The 22024-nt window shown below is 44.6% G+C and overlaps 1 protein-coding gene across 2 annotated transcripts in view; it reads left to right on the top strand.

The window, feature by feature from the left end:
* LOC147693450 (uncharacterized) overlaps nt 1–22024 on the top strand; it is a 326887-nt gene that overhangs the window by 280691 nt on the left and 24172 nt on the right. Inside the window, exons 13-14 of one of the 2 annotated variants that reach the window (XM_086933731.1) lie at nt 1266–2419; nt 20403–20523. In XM_086933731.1, the coding sequence (XP_086789857.1) occupies nt 1266–2419; nt 20403–20523 (1275 nt within the window). Of the gene's footprint in view, nt 1–1262; nt 2420–20402; nt 20524–22024 lie in introns of both variants that reach the window. The other variant, XM_086933730.1, reaches the window with a different exon arrangement.

Below are 22024 nucleotides of genomic sequence, written 5' to 3'. Positions count from 1 at the left end.
TGTTTCTTTCCCCTTCTTAATTTGCACTTACCTTCTTTGGACTGCATTGTTCTTCAGCAATCACCGAGTTGTTTCCCCATCCAGTGATGATCTGCTGTTAAGCCCCACTTTTAAGATGGTGGACTTTCCCTGCCACGCTACATCTGAGAAGCACCCTTCACCGCGCAGTCCAACCATATGCAAACTTGTAGTCTTTGACTTCTGTGTGCCAGTGCTGAGTTTATCACCTACTGCTCCCATGCTTGCTATTGCATTTGCACATCCTTTATCTCATCTGCCAGAGTGGTCTGTCCACGGCTCGGCTGTGGTTCGACTTCAGTGGTTTCTGCACTATTGTCTTTTCCCTTGTGGTGGTTACAACTTCCATTTTGCACTCCAGGTCCTGGTACACTGCCTCCAGGCCACCAGCACTCCCTCCATGGCAACCAGTTTGTATCACAGTTCTGTTTGTGTTGCAGTTCTATTTTAAATAAGGGCAGAGGAGGCTTAAATTTGTGTGGCTGGAGCAGGGTAGTCTGACTAATTTCCTCTATTTACATTTAAAATGCATTCTTCTTCGCCTGTAGCAATTACTACATTGTCACATTGAAAAGACGTGTCAAGTGGTTCCAAATCTTAAACCGATGTAGGTTAAAAAAGATGTTTAAAAATGATATAATAAAAAGCTGCAGAACAGGTAGACCCTCATTATGAGTGTCCCAGAAATGGCCTGGATCTCCCCCCCGACTTACTGATACTGTGAGAACACATACATCCAGGTGTGAGGAAAATCCATCCCGCTATGAGTTGGAGCTTAAAGGTCTGCTAAGAAACGAAGAATTGTTGGGGGTTAGGTCATTCTGGGCCCAATTTTCTTGGAAATTCCTCGTTTTCCCCAGACTTTCTCATGGATATTTTAGCTGTTTCGAGCAGCCAAAATTTTAGTGTGAAATTGAAAAACATATAATTCCCTCTCGTAATAAGTGTAAATTATATGTGAACGGTGTGAATAGACTAAATATACATCTAAAATGTTCTGTGGGTGGTCTGTACATTTTTCAATATTTTATCATGCTTGTAATTCTATAGAATATACCTACAGCAAAAAAATATTGTTAGCAGTAACTTTTTCACTTTCATCTTTGCACGTTTTCTCAACTTACTCCATTGGTGTCGAGGTATTTAAAGTATGATGAATGTTTTTAGGACCTTGGTCGTAGAATTTTGGTGTGGATGAATTAAAACGCACAAAAAGTGAAATTAAACTTTTCATCTTTCTAAAGCAGATGAAGATATGAGGAACATTCCAAAGGCAAAAGAACATTCTGAGGTATATTCTATGAAAGTGGGGCATTGTGAACTCTCCGAACAGTCAAAACGTAAAGGTGTGTTGAACACTGAGACCAGACAACACCATTTGTTTCATTCAGAGCAGGTGCAACGTCATGGGAAAGAAAATATCTCAGACTGTGTAGTAAGCTCCAATAACCAGGTGCCCCAAAAGGGATCAGAGAGAATGTTGGCAGTGGAGAGACTTTGTACATCAGTGGGCTATGAAAAACGTTTTCCTGAAAAGGTACAGCTTGTTAATTCTGAAATTCAGGCATCTGGTGAAATGCACCTTGCCAAAGAATTTGATAAATCAGGCAACAGTAACACTCTGCAGAATAAAAAGCAGCTTGAATATACTGGAAGATCAGCAAAAACAAAAGAAATTGTAAGTCCTGTTATCAATCAGACAGTGAACCCTTCAGAAATAGAAGTAGAATTGCAAGGTGAAAAGCCTGTGTGTGAAAAAAGCTACTTATTTGAGCATTCTCAAAAAAGTCAGCGACGAGTCTACACAGGTGTGGGACCGTTTAACTGTAGCGGCTGTGGGAAAAGCTTCAGGTGGCGTTCACACTTTATAGCGCATGAGCGGATTCACACAGGAGAAAAGCCTTTCACCTGTGGTGAATGTGGGAAAAGATTCCGATGGAGCTCACAGTGGATAGACCATGAGAGGTCCCACACTGGAGAACGGACGCATTTGTGTGCAGAGTGTGGAGAAACTTTTCATCATAGTTATGCTTTACAGCGGCATCAGCGAATTCACTCACAAGCGATCAAGCCTCATCGTCTTGATGCCGACCAGCGCTCTGTCAGTGCTCCTTGTGTGGAGGACCTGCAGACTCTAGCAAGAGAGAAGCCATATGCATGCACTGACTGTGGGAAAAGGTTTAAACTTCTTGATTCTTTGGTTATCCATCAGCGCAAGGTTCACACCGGAGAGCGACCATACACCTGTACTAAATGTGAGAGGAGCTTCATTAGGCGGCATCAGCTAAGAGCACATCACAAAATGCACAGAGGCGAGCACCCGTACCCGTGCTCCAAATGTGGGAAATACTTCAGGGGCAGATCACAGCTTATTGGACACATGAAGACTCACACAGCAGAGGTAAATCTCATTTTTAATTCATTTAATTGTATTTATTTATCATGTTTTGTAGAGTGGAGACTTAATATACAAATTGAACAGATCCAAAGATATATTAGGTGAGTACGTAATGGGGTACAGTCAGATGGTAATTAATATTTAAGGTTTACAGTGAACAAATGGGATGAGCACATAATTAGGTGCAGTCGGATAGTAAGGAGTGTTTAAAGCCTATACTGTATGAAGGGCTATTCTAAATGTCTGTTCTCAATCAACATGTTTGGAATCAAAGGTTTCAAGTATTTCAATGGAGCATGGATTTGCTGGCTTTATTTTGAAAATTGACACAGGGGAAGCATGTCTTATTGGGATGGGTACAGAGGTCCATTTCCTTGGATTTTCTCTTGAGAAGGAACAGTTAAGAGTGTTTTTTCTTAAATTATGGGAGTTCGATGGTGAGGGTGTTTGAGACTACAAAGACCTCCAGGTTTGTTGAGCTTCAGTCTGGGAACAGATCCCATTTGAATGGATAATTTTTCTGTAAAATAGTCAGGCCCAGATTTACTAGATTATCACGCAGCGCCATGCAGCAGCCACAAATGCTGCGCTGCATGAGAAGGAGAGAACATTAGAGAGCCTTATTTACAGAAATATGGCACTCTTCTGCCCTCTCCCTAGCGCCAGTGCATACATGTGCTGCTGTGCGCCTCGTACACACTTTTGCACCATAGTGCAAGGGAGTCTTCGTGAGTCTAGCATGGGTTTTGTACTGGAAAGGTACCCTTCTTGTACAACATGCTATGCTTAGACTAACTTTAAACTTTTTCCCACCTCGTATGTGTGCTGTACAGTGCAGTACATATGCAAAGTCGGAAAAGAAAGAAGAAATGAAAGCATTTCTCCTTCAGAGCGCCTTTTTGATAAGGGCGCAGTTTTTTGCCGAAAAACTCTGTCTACTGTTTTAAGTAAATAGGGGTTTGCAACAAAAACCTTGGGTTGGTGCATGGGAACGCCCATGCACCACCCATGGAACGCACCCTTGGCGCTAAGTGGTGCAAAGCAGCGCTGTGTGCTGCTTTGTGTTACTTTCACGTGATTTTTCATCGCTAAACAGTTTTTGCGCTGGAAAGTAAATAGATTTTTTTTAAACACTGCTTAAAATCTTAGTAAATATACCCCTCAGTGTCTATAGGTATGAAAATGATGCTCAGTACTGATCTGAATTTATTGAAGTACATCATCAGGCAACTGAGTGCTTGATATATTGGCTAAGGGTGTGCATTACAATTATCAGTCAACTGGGGAAATTCTGCCCTCTGAATGTTACTGTTAAACCAGCCATTTGCATTGGTCAGTATTAAAATTTGCCTCCAGATCTCTAGATCTGAAACAGGCGTTCGATTCCCTTAGATGGGACTATATGTTCGCCACACTGTCAAAATTCGGGATACCACCCGAATTCATTGCCTGGGTCAGATTACTTTATACCCTCCCCACAGCCAGAGTACGCACCTCCAACCACATCTCGGGACCCATAGCTATAGCGAGGGGCACCCGGCAGGGCTGCCCACTCTCCCCTCTCCTATTTATTCTCGCCCTCGAACCACTGCTCTTAAGCTCAGGACGGAGGCCCGCCGCTGCGGTGTACAGAGGCACGGGACGGCGCACATTGTGTCAGCTTATGCAGATGATATCATATTGTATCTCCGGGATTTGCGGGGCGACTTGAGCCCTATACCCCAAATATTTGAAGACTTCAGGGCAATCTCTGGCCTCACCATCAGCGAATCTAAGTCCTATGGATTCGCCTTTGTGACCGCGGGCCTGTCTGCTCCCCTACCCTTCGCTCCTCACGAATTCCAGATGGCGGATACCACCTTCCGATACCTTGGGATGCACATTTACAGGGAGGCTGACATGATGATAGACGGCAATCTCGGGAGGGCCATCAGAGCACTAAAAACACAAATTCAATTCTGGCTAACACTGCCCCTCTCAATAGCCGGCAGAGTGGAAATCTCTAAGATGGTGATGCTCCCCCGACTCATTTACCACTTCACCAATCTGCCGTTCCTGATCCCAGCAACGACATTTCATACTCTAGACACCCTACTCACGGAACTTGTATGGGGACATGGGCACAGACGCATAGGCCTCGCTAAACTACAACTCCCCTCTGACTCCGGTGGTATGGGCCTACCGGACTTTAGGGCTTATAACTATGCGTGCCAACTGCAGTGGCTGGCTTACTGCGTGGCAGGTCGCAATCTCCAAGAGATCAATGTGTCAGAAGATGAGCACGCCAGAGGGAGGATACACACATTGTTCCTACCCAGAGCAGATCTACCAAGGGACACCCCACCACTCCTCAGGCTTGCAGTGACCTACTGGCGGAAGGCATTAAGGTACACGTCCCCCGAGACGTCTTATGCCCCCACGATCCCACTCTTGGGTATCCCGCTGGGCTCGGGAACACTCACGACGAACAAACTGATCCCTTGGCACGACGCAGGAGTGTCTCATGTGGGTGACCTGTTTGAAGGGGGGCGCCTATTGTCCTTTGAAGACTTTAGAGCTACGCATAGCGTTCCCCGGGGCTCATTCCTCTTGCACGCAGGCCTCCGCCATTATGTAACACATAAGTGGTCACCTGAGGGGCAGGAGCCTGTTACAAACCCCCTAATAACAATGCACTACCTCATGGGCACTGGCGGCCATCTGACCAGATGGCTCACTTCTAGCATAAAAATGGGGAGGGCAATCACGCTGTCACCGCTCCGGGCGGCATGGGAAGGTGATATAGGTAGGCCCCTGAGAGATAAAGAGTGGGAGCGTATCCTTCAGTTTCCCAAGACAGTCGCTAGAAACCCCAAGTTCAGGTTCATTCAATTGATGTTACTACATAGAGCCTACCTGACCCCACACCGCATACATATGATGTTCCCTGACGCGAGTAGCGCCTGCCCCCGATGTGACATTGACGACGCATCGCTACTACACATGCTATGGCAATGCCCTAAGCTAGGATATTACTGGACCACTGTCCATGACTCGCTTGAGAAGGCCGGTGCCCTATCCCAGTCACCTACACCAGAACATACACTATTAGGGCTAGGACCGCCAACACGCACTAGAACCGTGGCGACACGTTTTACAGACATGGCCCTATTGCTAGCGAAACGAGCAATAACGATGAGGTGGAAGTCGTCCAAGCCACCCAACCCTGAACTATGGAAAGCAGAGGTGGTACGGTGGGGTAAGGCGGAAGGCGAGGCACTACAGCGAGAAGAACGCAGAGGTCTCCGGAAAACTCTAATTTCACTAGACTGGTTTGCCACAGTGGGAGCGTTTGAAGTGGGGGATGACGAGGATGATGGGGATACACAAGACCCACCACATATGGGGTGAACGTGTTCAGATCTAGTCCCTTCGCACACCGTCACGGACCACGGTGCACTGTGATGGGGTACGGGAAACCCCGAACCATCGACCCTTTCACCCCAACCTACCTGTGTGTATATACAAGACCAAATGTCAATTATCACGGGTGACCCGGATGTAAATATTAGGGTTATACGCATCATGAGAGAGTGTCGGGAGGGGCTCAAGAGGGTGGGGGGAGGGTACGGGTATAGCGTGGGATTGTTCAGTTTGTTTGGTTCCGGACGGCATAATGAAAAATGAATGTTACTATGTACCTATATGTTCTGAGCAAGCACATGCATGTAACATCCTGATTGCTACTGCGCTCCAATATGTGTGTAACTGCTCTCCTTACTATGCTAATAAACAGATTTAAAAAACAAACAAAAAAAAAATAATTTGCCTCCAGATAGGAAAAGGTTATCCGGTACATAGACCCAAAACTTCAGTTCTCGTTGGTAAAATGTCCTTTTCATACATCACCATTTCTGACCTGTCAAGTCAAGTCAAGTCAATTAATTTATATAGCGCGCTACATACCCAGAGGGTCTCAAGGCGCTTGAAGAAGGGTGGGGAATTACATGTCGAATATCCAGGTTTTAAGTTGCTTTCTGAATGCTATGTGGTTCTGAGTGAGGCGAAGGTGAATGGGAAGTGAGTTCCAGGTTTTAGCCGCTAGGTAGGAGAAGGATCTTCCTCCCATGGTGGTTTTGTTGATGCGAGGTACAGCAGCAAGGGCTTGGTTGGAAGAGCGAAGCTGGCGGGAGGGGGTGTAGAAGGAAAGTCGTGTGTTGAGGCATTCGGGTCCAAGTTCGTAAAGTGCTTTGTGTGCATGGGTTAGGAGGCGGAATGTTATCCTCTTATTGACGGGGAGCCAGTGGAGGTTTTTCAGGTGACCAGAAATGTGGTCTTTACGCGGGATGTCTAGTATGAGTCTGGCTGATGCGTTCTGGATGCGTTGGAGTTTTTTCTGAAGTTTTGCGGTGGTACCGGCGTATAGGGTGTTTCCGTAGTCCAGGCGGCTTGTAACCAGTGCGTGGGTGACCGTTTTTCTAGTTTAGGTGTAGATCCAGCGAAATGTTTTTTTGAGCATGCGAAGAATGTTGAAGCAAGATGATGAAACGGCGTTGACTTGTCTGGTCATCGAGAGTGAGGAGTCCAGGATGACGCCCAGGTTCCGTGCGTGGTCCGTCGGGATGGGTGCTTTTCCAAGGGCCTCTGGCCACCAAGAGTTGTCCCAGGCGGAGGGGGAGGTACCTAAGATAAGGACTTCTGTTTTGTCTGAATTCAGTTTCAGACGGCTGTGCTTCATCCACTCGGCTACTTCTTTCATTCCTTCATGTAGGTTGGTTTTGGCGGCGTTAGGGTCTTTGGTGAGTGAGAGGATCAGTTGAGTGTCATCAGCGTAGGAGATGATGTTGAGGTTGTGTTGGCGTGCGATGGCCGCGAGGGGGCTCATGTATACGTTGAAGAGGGTGGGGCTGAGTGAAGATCCTTGTGGCACGCCGCAAATTACTTCAGTGGCCTCTGATTTGAATGGTGGGAGGCGGACTCTCTGAGTTCTTCCGGCAAGGAACGAGGTGATCCATTCCAGTGCTCTTCCTTGGATTCCGATGTTTCTGAGGCGTTGTAACAGGGTGCTATGACAGACTGTGTCGAAGGCTGCGGAGAGGTCGAGGAGGATGAGGGCGACTGTGTCTCCATTGTCCAGTAGAGTTCGAATGTCGTCTGTTGCTGCGATGAGTGCGGTCTCAGTGCTGTGTTTGGCTCGGAAGCCGGACTGTGAGGAGTCGAGGGATTTGTTGGTTTCGAGGAAGGCGGCGAGCTGGTTGTTGACAGCTTTCTCGATGACTTTGGCCGGGAATGGAAGGAGCGAGATGGGGCGGTAGTTTTTGAGTTTGGTGGGGTCAGCTGTGGGTTTTTTCATAAGGGCGGTGAGTTCGGCGTGTTTCCAGCTTTCCGGGAAGGTGGCGGAGTTGAGTGAGCAGTTGATGACGTCTCGGAGGTGTGGTGCTATGATGGAGTCTGCTTTGTTGAAGATGTTGTGAGGGCATGGGTCTGTTGGGGATCCTGAGTGGATAGAGTTCATCAGGCGGATGGTGTCCTCAGTGGAGATTGGGTTCCAGTCATTAAGGATGTTCAAGGGGGGTGAAAGTACGGCAGAAGGTTGGGTGGGTTGGTCTTCGGGTTGGTTGTCGAAGCTGTTGTGGATGTCTGCGATTTTGTCGTGGAAGAACGAAGCTAGGGAGTCGCAAAGGGTTTGAGAGGGAGTGATGTCGTTGGAGTTGGCAGTCGGGTTGGTAAACTCTTTGACGATGTTGAATAATTCCTTGCTGTTGTGGGCGTTGTTGTCTAGTCGGTCTTTGAATGCGGTTTTCTTGGCAGTCCGGATCAGTTGGTGGTGTATGCGGGTGGCGTTTTTGAAGGCGTCCCTGGTGCTGGAGTTTGGGTCTTTTTTCCAGGCCTTCTCAAGGGAGCGACAGAGTTTCTTGGATTTTTTAAGATCATTGTTGAACCAGGGGGCGTTTTTGCTGCCAAGTTTGATTTGACGTTTTTTCAGAGGTGCTAGGTTGTCGGCGCTGTTGGTTAGCCATTGAGTGAGGTTAATGGCTGCTTGGTTGGGGTTCGAAGAGTGGGCAGGGGGGTTTTGAAGAAGCGATGAGGAGATCTGGTCGATGGTGATTTTGTTCCAGTTTCTTCGCAGAGTAGGTTGAGGATGGTTGTGGGTTGTGGTCTTTTTGTAGACAAAGTGAACGCAGCTGTGGTCCGTCCAATGGAGAACTGTGGTGTGACTGAAGGAGATATGTTTGCTGGAGGTGAAGATAGGGTCGAGTGTGTGACCTGCGTAGTGAGTGGGGGTATTAACAAGTTGTTTGAGTCCGAGGTTGGCGAGATTGTCCAGAAGGGTGGTGGCGTTGTTGTTGTTGCTCTTTTCCAGGTGAAAATTGAGGTCTCCCAATAGAATGTAGTCCTCGGAGGGGAGGGCGTGTGGGGTGATAAAGTCAGTGATGTCTTCACTGAATTGTGCACGGGGTCCTGGTGGCCTGTAGAGGAGGGTGCCTCTGAGTGTGGTCTTGGGGTCGGTGTGGATCTGGAAGTGAAGGTGTTCGGCGCTAGCGAGGTTGACGTCTGAGCTGGTTGAGATGCAGATGGAATTCTTATGGACGATAGCGATGCCTCCTCCTGTTTGGTAGGTGCGGTCTTTTCGGATGATCTTGTAGCCTTCCGGGATGGCAATGGTGATGTCTGGGGCTGAGGAGGCGTTCATCCATGTTTCTGTTAGGAAGGCGACGTCCGGAGAGATGGTGTCTAGTAGATTCCAAAGGTCGATGGCGTGTCTGTGGACCGAGAGGGTGTTGAGCAGGATGCATTTTCGGTGGTTGGTGGCAGATCTCTGTTTGGTCTTAGTGGGTGAGGAGTTGGTCTTGGTGCTGTCATACTTGCAGGAGTTGCATGTGAAGGGTACATGAGTGTGTCCAGGAGCGGCTTGGGCGCAGTTGGGGAGTCGACCGGGGTTTAGGGCTGAGAGGGTGGAGGCGTCGTATGTGATGCGGGTGGGGTGGGTGGGACGGGGGCCAGGGGGTCTGGCGCTGGGCGCGGTCCAGCGTAGACGGGCTTACCTTTAGCGCACCTTCGGCGCGACTGGGGCGCGATCGCTGCGCGTAAACGCTGCGCGATTGTCCAGCTGTCATTAATGGAGGGTGGAGGGGGGCGGAGCGTGGGCGGGGCGGCTGGGAGGCGGGAGCGTGGGGGGAGGGACGGGCTGAAGGCACAACCAAATGGCAACACGTAGAAAACAAAACACAAAGGCTAACACGATGATATTAGGGCACAAGAAATTAAAATAAAGGTTATGGTAATGCTAATTCAAATACTTCCGTGGGCACAGTTAAGCACACAGGCACCAATTACGAGTCAAGAGTCAACATAGGCAGACAGACGGCACAATCAATAAATGTACAGCAGTGCGAGGCGCTTGTGGAGGAGAGCAGCGCTACGATACCCAGAAGCTGCAGGAGGCAAGGGGGAGCAACCGCTGCGTCCGGAGACAGGCTGGTCACCTCAGCTCTGGAGTAACATTTGTGCTTGGAGATTACTTCCTTGGTAAAGTGCTTTATATAAGAGCAGTCACTGATGTTACAAGGAGTCCATGCCAATGTCAGATATGCACAAAACAAATGCTGGTAACATAACAGCATAACTATAGTGCCATCTTTTGTTTTTTACTTGGTGTTGTTTATCCTTCATTGAACTGCATGTCCGTCCCATTAGCTATTATATTTAGTTTCTCCTATTCAGGAGAAATGGAATAACAATACTGTGAATTTGATTGTGAATCAGAGCAGGGCATGCATTGGTACTGGTGCAGGCAGATCCGTATTTGACGTCTATTGAATTTTCCGGCACCCTCAGGTCTTAGGTTATCTTGACCCCTGCACTGACGATACCAGGACTGATTTCTTTCATTCTTCTTCTGTAACCCATCTTTTCTACTCCCCACACTTAATTTGTAGGTTGCTTAAGCTTCCTAACCAGTCATTCACATAGCTTTCTGCTCCCCCACCACCTTGCTTGTTTCTCGTTATGTCAAAATATTTCTTTCAATAAAATGTCTTGGCAGTGTATGTTTGAGAAAGAGAAGAAATCAATCAGAAAAGGGGGATATGTGATTACAGTAATAGTGATAGCCAGTGATAACTAGCAGCTCTGTCTTGCGCCTACAGCATGCTTATGCCGAGATGTGGGGAGTAGTGGATGGTTTGTGCAGTAGATATTGAAACTGTTGGGGCAGTAGCCAGGGGTAAATAAAGGCTGGGAGAAGGGTAACAGAGGGAGACGGTACGATCAAAGAGGAGCAAAGCAAATAGAGCTTCATTGGAATGTTGTCATCTATACAGTTGCCCTGTGTTGCAGCAGTGCTGAGAAATGCCTATGGAAAACTGTTTGAGATCTGTCGTTTAAAAAGGCGTGTTCTTCTGCCATGCCTATGCACATTTAAAGAGAAGAGAAACGGTGCATGTGAATGAACCGAGGATCCTAGAGGGATCTCTGTTATCACCTTCGGCACAGATCCGAACTTTAGCCCAATCTAAGTCTCACACTAACTCTGCCCAACATGAGCATTAGAATTACAGAAAGGAGAAGGAACTTAAAGCAAAGTTCCCCGCCATGCTTCTGTGGTACCCATTCCTAGATCTGGTATTGAGTTCTCTTTTTAAATCAGTCCCTTGGCAATGCCCTAACCAAGTAATTGGCACCGAATGAACTATTTGGCTGAAATTGACTCCCATAAAATTAAGATCTCAAGTACACATTCTTTTGGTCGACCTTTCAAAGGGGCTGTTGTGGACACTTCCCAAAGGCCTCAGCTGAAGAATCTGTACTTTTTGGAAGGATTCTCTAGGTCTTGTACAACAGATTCTGAACATAAGTCTCACAAGCCACCTCCACAGCTTTCAGACTCGCCTCAGAATCGGACCCTTCCCGCCCACAAGTGGATCTACACATGGCGATTCCCCATGTATTTAAGCTGCCGCCTCAACCTTTCATTTGAAAATAAATTCTTCCCTACAAAAGCTCTTTTGAACCTGTTTTACTTCTTTCTGAAGTCGCTTTTGTGGCTCCATCCTGTGCATGAGAATCCAGAAGGTATGTAGAAATTTTCCATATGGTCCTTTTAACTGTGTAAAGCAGGCAATTACGAAGCATCTGCATGATTTTCTTCTCCTCTGTGCTGAGGGATACTTCTCAACATTACAGAAGTAATTAAAAATGCCCTGGGCAATTTGGCGAAGAATTCCTTCTGGGTCATTGCTTTCTATAAATGATGGGTTGTCACATTGTAAATGCATGACAGCCATAGCACATTAACTCTACGGCATAGAAGAGAATTCCAAGCACTCACAGCTTCTGGATCACACATTTTTTAGGTGCAGAAGACTCGGGGAATCTTTGTTGTGTTTGGGACATTCGCTCTTGAATACCTTCAAGCAAGAGGAGGTCCTGTTTAGTAAGTGTAGCAAAAAAGAGCCCAATATCTGGGTTCAGGGACCTGTCTCGTGTGGTGGCTAACTTCCAGATACTATCTTAAGTGTAGCCCAACAAGAAAGAAAAAATGTCTTTCTTATAGTCCCCTCACTCACCGGAGTTTCCTCACGGTGACATGCTTCATCATCGGGGTCCTCCCAGTTCTCTACGAAAAGGGGCGTGCTACGACTTGCGAGCTACGTAGGAGCACTGAGTAGTGAAGGACTATGTGTGGTGTAAGGAATGTGAAGTGGAGTGGATGGGTGTGTGTGTGTTTAAAAATACTGTGCTAGTGGGCCTCAATGTTTTATTCTGCTCCTAGACCAGTATGTTAAAAATGGGGTTATACTGTGTACCAACCAATAATGTAGTTGGGTTCAGTATTTGGTCAACATGTTTCACGCTACCCCCAGCGTTTCTTCAGGACCATACAGGGACCAGCCCTGTATTGTACCACTCCTAAAAAACCTAAAGTTAGGAATTTATTAGTGCAACATATATTTACAGTGATTAACGTTGTCCCTATTCGGTACACACGTGGTTCTACATACATACGCTTGACTTTTAAGGCGAATGTATAGTTCAATGGTGAACCTGTAAAAGAATGAATAAAGAACAATTAAAAAACACCTCGCCCCTATCTCTGCCGAGATCGGGGACTTTTTTCGTCCTTCACAAACATGCACGTTTTTGATACATGCACATATATGCATACAGACTATATGGTGTGGTTTCACCATATTGGTGCGTGCATACTTTCAGATCCGGTGTCTGTTCGCCAGATGCCCAACAAGTGAACTTAACGTGGAAAAAGACAAACGGAAGTGACTATACATAAAACAGTGGACACACATTTAACACACAACCAAAGGAAACGTTTGAATATTTACTTTTGTTGGCGCTTAATAGCACATCATGGTCTCTTAGGGGGGCGGTATTGCCTCGGTGGAAAACAATGCTAGAAGGATTTTTAGGGTTGTAGAAGACGTGGTTAGTGATCGAGCGTCTTTTACATATATCATTTAGTTAGAGGTCTAGTACTCGCTACCCTCTCTTGGCGGTTAGGTCAGATACACTTACTTCCTAATCAGCAACCCGCGCCGTGTTACCTATCAGCTTCCCCTCGGACCGCATCTTGCAATGTGGTCCGCGGGTTTGGTTTTTGTTTGTTTCGATTTCCGGGTTGGAACTAGACCGTCGCGCTCAGGCGGCCATCTTAGATGGATGCAAACGAGCGTCACATGCGTCTTTCTTCCATGCCGTTTGTTACTCGCCCTTATTATCGAACCGGCTTTTTAGAAAACACAATGTTTGGGGTAATGTTATAATAAAAACAAAGAATAAAAATTAAACAATGGGCATTCTTCACAAATAGGGTTTGAAGAAAACGTGGACAAAAAAGTTACCACAGGATTAGTTGATATGGTTTATGATATATAACAAATAAACCAAGGATGGAGTGAAAAAATGGAGTTTGAGAAGTATTGTTTTAATCATGTTTTTCTATAATGGTTTTAGGGGCATTATAGTTCTAGGATGTTATTTTTCATGAAAGTTATTTTTCAGCTCTAGGATTCAGGTACATTAGTTTCAGGATGTTATATTTCAACGATTGAAGACACCCCAAGGTATGTCGTCATTCAACCCACTTATATCTGTCTGTAATCTGAAAACCCAGCGTTGCTCTCGTTCGTGAAGAGTTTTTTCAATGTTGTCTTTATTTACCACACACTCAAGGACTACCCATCTCATGTCATTTGGTGTGTGATTCTTCTCAATAAAGTGGTTAGTCATGCGTGTGGTGGATTTCTTACAACGTATGTTGCTTCTATGCTCAACAATTCGAGTGCTGACCTTTCTTGTGGTCATGCCCACATAATGTAAATTGCACGTGCAAGTGATCAGATATACCACCCCACTTGTATTGCAATTGGAAAAGTGTTTTAATTGCCATGTGGTGTTGTTGTTAAAAGTAACTGACTTTGTCACTGCAGTTAGATGGCAAACACTGCAGTTGTTACACGGGTAATGGCCATTCGGTAGAGGTTGTAGTCTGTTAGTATTGATCACTGGTTTGACCTAACCGCCAAGAGAGGGTAGCGAGTACTAGACCTCTAACTAAATGATATATGTAAAAGACGCTCGATCACTAACCACGTCTTCTACAACCCTAAAAATCCTTCTAGCATTGTTTTCCACCGAGGCAATACCGCCCCCCTAAGAGACCATGATGTGCTATTAAGCGCCAACAAAAGTAAATATTCAAACGTTTCCTTTGGTTGTGTGTTAAATGTGTGTCCACTGTTTTATGTATAGTCACTTCCGTTTGTCTTTTTCCACGTTAAGTTCACTTGTTGGGCATCTGGCGAACAGACACCGGATCTGAAAGTATGCACGCACCAATATGGTGAAACCACACCATATAGTCTGTATGCATATATGTGCATGTATCAAAAACGTGCATGTTTGTGAAGGACGAAAAAAGTCCCCGATCTCGGCAGAGATAGGGGCGAGGTGTTTTTTAATTGTTCTTTATTCATTCTTTTACAGGTTCACCATTGAACTATACATTCGCCTTAAAAGTCAAGCGTATGTATGTAGAACCACGTGTGTACCGAATAGGGACAACGTTAATCACTGTAAATATATGTTGCACTAATAAATTCCTAACTTTAGGTTTTTTAGGAGTGGTACAATACAGGGCTGGTCCCTGTATGGTCCTGAAGAAACGCTGGGGGTAGCGTGAAACATGTTGACCAAATACTGAACCCAACTACATTATTGGTTGGTACACAGTATAACCCCATTTTTAACATACTGGTCTAGGAGCAGAATAAAACATTGAGGCCCACTAGCACAGTATTTTTAAACACACACACACCCATCCACTCCACTTCACATTCCTTACACCACACATAGTCCTTCACTACTCAGTGCTCCTACGTAGCTCGCAAGTCGTAGCACGCCCCTTTTCGTAGAGAACTGGGAGGACCCCGATGATGAAGCATGTCACCGTGAGGAAACTCCGGTGAGTGAGGGGACTATAAGAAAGACATTTTTTCTTTCTTGTTGGGCTACACTTAAGATAGTATCTGGAAGTTAGCCACCACACGAGACAGGTCCCTGAACCCAGATATTGGGCTCTTTTTTGCTACATTAATCTCTTTAGGAGGATGACCTGTTCTTAAGTACCTCCTTCTCCCCCCCTTTTTTGTACATGTTAATGGCAACCCGTTGGTTGCGGGAATAATATTATTCTTGGACAGTTTTTCAAACACCTGTCCTATGAGAACAGTAACACACACCACTGACCCAACCTTGAGAAACTAAGAACAATGGCGGAGATTACAGGCCTCTCATTCTCAGAGGAAGAAATTGAGAGAGTAATGGCGTCCATACTACCACATACGGGGGCACCAAATAGAGACAACAGAGACAATGGGGATTCCAATCAATGCTGGGATGAAATAACGGAACTAAAAAGAACACAGATAAAGACATTAATCCATGGAGTTATGATGGCGGAATATCTCAAAATCAGTGCTGCACCAAGAGGTCTAATTGTCAGAAATGAACCCTTCATTTTTCAAAATGATAAACAATTTAAAAAAGATTGGTCATTGATTTCATGGCATTGTACCAGGGACTGGCTGGTCTTGATAATAAAGACGGCAGCGCGTTTATCTGAAACATTAAAAGAAGAGATACAGGCCCTAGAAATACGCCTTAAATCTTTCCAGTCACCTGCTGATCTTAAAAAAAGACTTGATGAACTAAACAAAAGCATGACAGACTTTGAGATTAGTCTCAAGGATACCAAGTACATCAAATTGGATAAAGACAAAAAAAGCTTTTCTCATGAAAAAGTCTATCCATACATACGAGAGGACTATAAACCTAGTAACAGGAATCCTGGATATAATACAGACAGCGATGGATCTGACAGTGGATCTGAGAATTCCAATTCTCCTAAATATTACAACTACCCAACAAATAGAAAACAAAGAAGGGGTAGAGGAAACTCAGGTAGAAATCGAGGAAACCAACCACAGATGTGGCCATCTTACCAGCCACCTTTCGGCCCCCCGCCTCCTTTCTTTTATGGGCCGCAACAGTTTCCACCAATGTATCCACAACAACCTTTCCAAAATTGGAACTCCCACCAGGGCAATCCAAACCGCCCTTTTTTAGGGAGAGGCCAGACGACCCAGAGAACAAAAATGAAAACAGCTCAGCAGGTACAATGGGCCCAACCCGTGGAAACAACGGGACGACACACACGCAGCAAGGGGCCACCGGAACCCACGACGAGCAACCACTAGATCTAGTGGTCAACCTATCCTCTATATCTCTGACAGAAGTCCAGATTGGAATATTAAATAAAGGATTAGGTTTTGTCCCAACTCCAGTAACTGATAAATTTAAACTATGCTGTGAACTAAAGGAATTCATGAGGAAATTGAAACTCCAGGTCTTTTTCAAAGACAAAGATAAGACAATTACCAGAGAAACGGACACAGGTTTGAAGAAAAGTTCAACTTTTGTCCCGCCGTCTCACAATTTACCAGTCGAATTGCTAGCTTTTGAGAAAGCTGTAATGAAAGATGTAAAAGACCTTGACCCCAATACCATCAAGGTGTTCAAAAACACTACTAAATTGGAATTTGAAGCAATCCATGAACTATCAAATAACAAGACAATCACAATAAAACCGGCGGACAAGGGAGGAGCAATTGTCCTACAGGACTCTGTAAAGTATAGACAAGAATGCCTACGTCTACTTGCAGACACAAGGAACTATATTGTGATCAAGGAAGACCCGACTGAAAGACTACGGATCTGCATTGCACACCTCATTGAGGAGAGCACAGTAAATGACTGGATGGACAAAAAAGAAGCTGATTTCTTAGTAAATTCAAAACCTACAATCCCATACTTCTACACGATCCCAAAGATCCATAAAGATATGGAGAAACCACCCGGGAGACCGATAGTGTCCGGAATAGGCTCCATTCTAGAGCCCCTGTCTAAGTATGCTGATGCCTTCCTTCGCCCAATAGTTCAAAAAACAGATACGTATCTCAAAGATACCAAGGATGTACTATGTCTATTGAAGGAGATCAATTTTGACCCCACATCTAGTATTTTAATAAGCCTAGATGTGGAGAGTCTTTACACTAGTTTACCGCACAAGGAAACTTTGGAAATCCTGGAAGAGGTGCTATTTGAAGAAGACTGGAAATATCATACACCAAGACATATAGTGCTTGAGTGTTGCCGTCTAGCCCTCACAGAGAATTTTTTCCGTTTTGAGGAAACTTTGTACCGCCAACAACATGGGACCAGCATGGGCAGCACCTTTGCGCCGAGCGTAGCGGGATTGTATGTCCATCAGCTTGAGAAAAAGAAAATTCTGACCATCAACAATCCATATACTAACCACATAATAATGTGGAAGCGTTATATAGACGACATTCTGTTGATTTGGAAAGGCGAGGAAGAGGAGGCCATGAGTTTTTGCTCCTGGCTAAACGAACAAGATCCTTTTCTTAAATTCACAAACACCATGAGCAGGAACCATTTGGTGTTTCTGGATCTAAACATCAGGGCAAATGATGGAACCCTATCAACTACCACTCACCATAAACCGACTTCAAGGAATTGCCTTTTAAGCTACAACAGTTTCCACCCCAGACATCTAAAAGAAAACCTCCCGTTTGGACAATTCCTACGGTTGAGAAGAAACTGTTCAGACAAATCAGACTACTTAGTACAAGCAGAAGAACTAAGTAAAAAATTACAACAACGAAATTACCCAAAGAAAGTAATAAAAGTAGCCTGTAAAAGAGCGAGCAATAATAATAGGGATGCCCTCCTGGAACCAAAGGTACAAAAACCCTCAACCAACGAAAGACCCATCTGCATCACAACTTTCGACAAAGTCTCCAACCAGGTCAGCAAGATTGTCAAAAAACACTGGAGCATACTAAACAGTGGTGATCTAAATATCCCAAAACCCATGTTCAGCCATCGTAGAGGAATGAACCTGAAAGACTATCTGGTACATACTCGACCTAAACCAGTGATCAATACTAACAGACTACAACCTCTACCGAATGGCCATTACCCGTGTAACAACTGCAGTGTTTGCCATCTAACTGCAGTGACAAAGTCAGTTACTTTTAACAACAACACCACATGGCAATTAAAACACTTTTCCAATTGCAATACAAGTGGGGTGGTATATCTGATCACTTGCACGTGCAATTTACATTATGTGGGCATGACCACAAGAAAGGTCAGCACTCGAATTGTTGAGCATAGAAGCAACATACGTTGTAAGAAATCCACCACACGCATGACTAACCACTTTATTGAGAAGAATCACACACCAAATGACATGAGATGGGTAGTCCTTGAGTGTGTGGTAAATAAAGACAACATTGAAAAAACTCTTCACGAACGAGAGCAACGCTGGGTTTTCAGATTACAGACAGATATAAGTGGGTTGAATGACGACATACCTTGGGGTGTCTTCAATCGTTGAAATATAACATCCTGAAACTAATGTACCTGAATCCTAGAGCTGAAAAATAACTTTCATGAAAAATAACATCCTAGAACTATAATGCCCCTAAAACCATTATAGAAAAACATGATTAAAACAATACTTCTCAAACTCCATTTTTTCACTCCATCCTTGGTTTATTTGTTATATATCATAAACCATATCAACTAATCCTGTGGTAACTTTTTTGTCCACGTTTTCTTCAATCCCTATTTGTGAAGAATGCCCATTGTTTCATTTTTATTCTTTGTTTTTATTATAACATTACCCCAAACATTGTGTTTTCTAAAAAGCCGGTTCGATAATAAGGGCGAGTAACAAACGGCATGGAAGAAAGACGCATGTGACGCTCGTTTGCATCCATCTAAGATGGCCGCCTGAGCGCGACGGTCTAGTTCCAACCCGGAAATCGAAACAAACAAAAACCAAACCCGCGGACCACATTGCAAGATGCGGTCCGAGGGGAAGCTGATAGGTAACACGGCGCGGGTTGCTGATTAGGAAGTAAGTGTATCTGACCTAACCGCCAAGAGAGGGTAGCGAGTACTAGACCTCTAACTAAATGATATATGTAAAAGACGCTCGATCACTAACCACGTCTTCTACAACCCTAAAAATCCTTCTAGCATTGTTTTCCACCGAGGCAATACCGCCCCCCTAAGAGACCATGATGTGCTATTAAGCGCCAACAAAAGTAAATATTCAAACGTTTCCTTTGGTTGTGTGTTAAATGTGTGTCCACTGTTTTATGTATAGTCACTTCCGTTTGTCTTTTTCCACGTTAAGTTCACTTGTTGGGCATCTGGCGAACAGACACCGGATCTGAAAGTATGCACGCACCAATATGGTGAAACCACACCATATAGTCTGTATGCATATATGTGCATGTATCAAAAACGTGCATGTTTGTGAAGGACGAAAAAAGTCCCCGATCTCGGCAGAGATAGGGGCGAGGTGTTTTTTAATTGTTCTTTATTCATTCTTTTACAGGTTCACCATTGAACTATACATTCGCCTTAAAAGTCAAGCGTATGTATGTAGAACCACGTGTGTACCGAATAGGGACAACGTTAATCACTGTAAATATATGTTGCACTAATAAATTCCTAACTTTAGGTTTTTTAGGAGTGGTACAATACAGGGCTGGTCCCTGTATGGTCCTGAAGAAACGCTGGGGGTAGCGTGAAACATGTTGACCAAATACTGAACCCAACTACATTATTGGTTGGTACACAGTATAACCCCATTTTTAACATACTGGTCTAGGAGCAGAATAAAACATTGAGGCCCACTAGCACAGTATTTTTAAACACACACACACCCATCCACTCCACTTCACATTCCTTCCACCACACATAGTCCTTCACTACTCAGTGCTCCTACGTAGCTCGCAAGTCGTAGCACGCCCCTTTTCGTAGAGAACTGGGAGGACCCCGATGATGAAGCATGTCACCGTGAGGAAACTCCGGTGAGTGAGGGGACTATAAGAAAGACATTTTTTCTTTCTTGTTGGGCTACACTTAAGATAGTATCTGGAAGTTAGCCACCACATGAGACAGGTCCCTGAACCCAGATATTGGGCTCTTTTTTGCTACATTAATCTCTTTAGGAGGATGACCTGTTCTTAAGTACCTCCTTCTCCCCCCCTTTTTTGTACCTGTTTAGTAAGTGCCATGTTAGCGGGGAAGTAGTCAATCTTGTGCTGCCAGTCTTACCCTCCGTGAAGATTCTAAGCCGTCCCATATAGAGGCAGGAGAAAACTAGTACTACATCCAGTAATCCCATTTTACAAGTACTTCAGTGGTAGACAATTTTTTTATAGTAGGCTGATGCACCGTTGACAGATGTTTAGGCATGAAGTAATAGGTTGCTACAGCCTGTGCTGGTATTTATACAAACTTTAAGAACAGCAGCTCTAATAATAATTGTAAAAGCACTTTTGTGTGGTATATCCAAGGACACAAACTAGGATGTCTTTTATTGCAGATACCCAAGACTAGTATTGAAAATATTGTACCTACAGAAGAGAAGAGACATGTTGAGGAATCGCCAAGTGAGATCTGTACGAATAAAATACCAGAAACGTTTGAAAATACTGAAACCAAAGGTAAAGAGATTTGCAATGCATTTAAATTGTTATCCAGGGTGTTTCTATGTCTTTGTGTTAGGTGGACGAGGTGCCCGTTAGTAGCATTTAACAGTTGAAGCAGTTTGTCAAAAGAAGATGAACTTGAGTGTCTTGCCACATAACATGTTGTGTTCCTTTTGTCAGGACTGTATCTCGCAGTCTCTGTTGAAACTGATTTCCATGTCATCTATATCAGGGGTTCTTAACCTTTCAACTTCTGTGGACATCACTCAATCACTATGGGAATCTGGGAGCTGGTGTAAGCAATTTTAACAATTTGATCCGCCAAAAAAATGCAGAAACAAATACACAAATTATTAAATATTCTCTATAACTCACAAGCACAAAAATACAAAAATATTAAATTTTAATTTTAATGGTAGGATTGGGTTTTTCAAAATGCAGGCTTTTTTCTAAAAGACAAAGCAACATTCTAGACTCTTGCATATTGCTTTGTCATTTTTGATCCTAATGAATCCTCTCTCTTTGTTCTTGCATACTAGTGTTTCAATTGAGGCCACCAATAATCCACACGATTGTATGTTGTGCGAGCACTGCTCCAGCAAATCACCTAAGGAGCTAAGGATACCAACTGACTTTTTAGCTTCCGGTTTTGGAAAATTTCAGTTTTACTTTCTGCTTATTTATGTGCATATCCTTTATTAATCTATACATTTTAGTTATTTCTTCTAAATAGTCACAGACCCCCTAAGTAGGTGTCACAGACCCCCTGACGTCCGCAGACCAGAGGTTAAGAACCACTGCTCTATATAGTCCACCAGCGGTACAAAAGGGGGTGGTGATGGACGGAGCATCTGAATTAATCAAACACTCACATCCAGTCAAAAGATCTAGGTTTACTCCGTCACCGTTCTTTAGCCCACTTTGCCACCCCAGTTCAGACATGGCTATATGCAAATCAGTCTGACCCTGTGCCTCATGAAAACAGTCCAGCCCGAACTGCCAAGCCATGTCTTCCCTGGACCGGAAACAAGCTTCCGAGGACCGGTTTCTGGCATTCCAGCCGTCTTCAGCCCGGCTTGCTTGAATCCAGTGGCAAAGTGAGCAAGGGACTCACGTCTGAGCATACCCTGCCACACTTAAGGCGGCCAAAATCGGTACAAAAGGGGGTGGTGATGGACGGAGCATCTGAATCAATCAAACACTCACACCCAGTCAAAAGATATGGGTTTACTCCATCACCGTTCTTTAGCCCACTCTGCCACCCCAGTTCAGACATGGCTGGGTGTGAGTGTTTGATTGATTCGGATGCTCCGTCCATTACCACCCCCTTTTGTACCGCTATATGGTCCACCAACAGTATGTGAGGAAATGTAACACCCACCTTCTCTTCTCCTACAACACCTGCCACAACCAAGCTAAATCTCCTCTGCTTTTATAAGCACATTCTATCATTAGTACTATGTTTTGTTACCCATACACTCTACACTATAACCCTCAGACATATGAGTTATGCTTA

This window comes from Lissotriton vulgaris, chromosome 8 (genome assembly GCF_964263255.1).
Source record: "Lissotriton vulgaris chromosome 8, aLisVul1.2, whole genome shotgun sequence".
Lineage (NCBI taxonomy): Eukaryota > Metazoa > Chordata > Amphibia > Caudata > Salamandridae > Lissotriton > Lissotriton vulgaris.
Note: the sequence above shows the minus strand (reverse complement) of the source record. Positions and strands in the feature narration are given on the sequence as shown.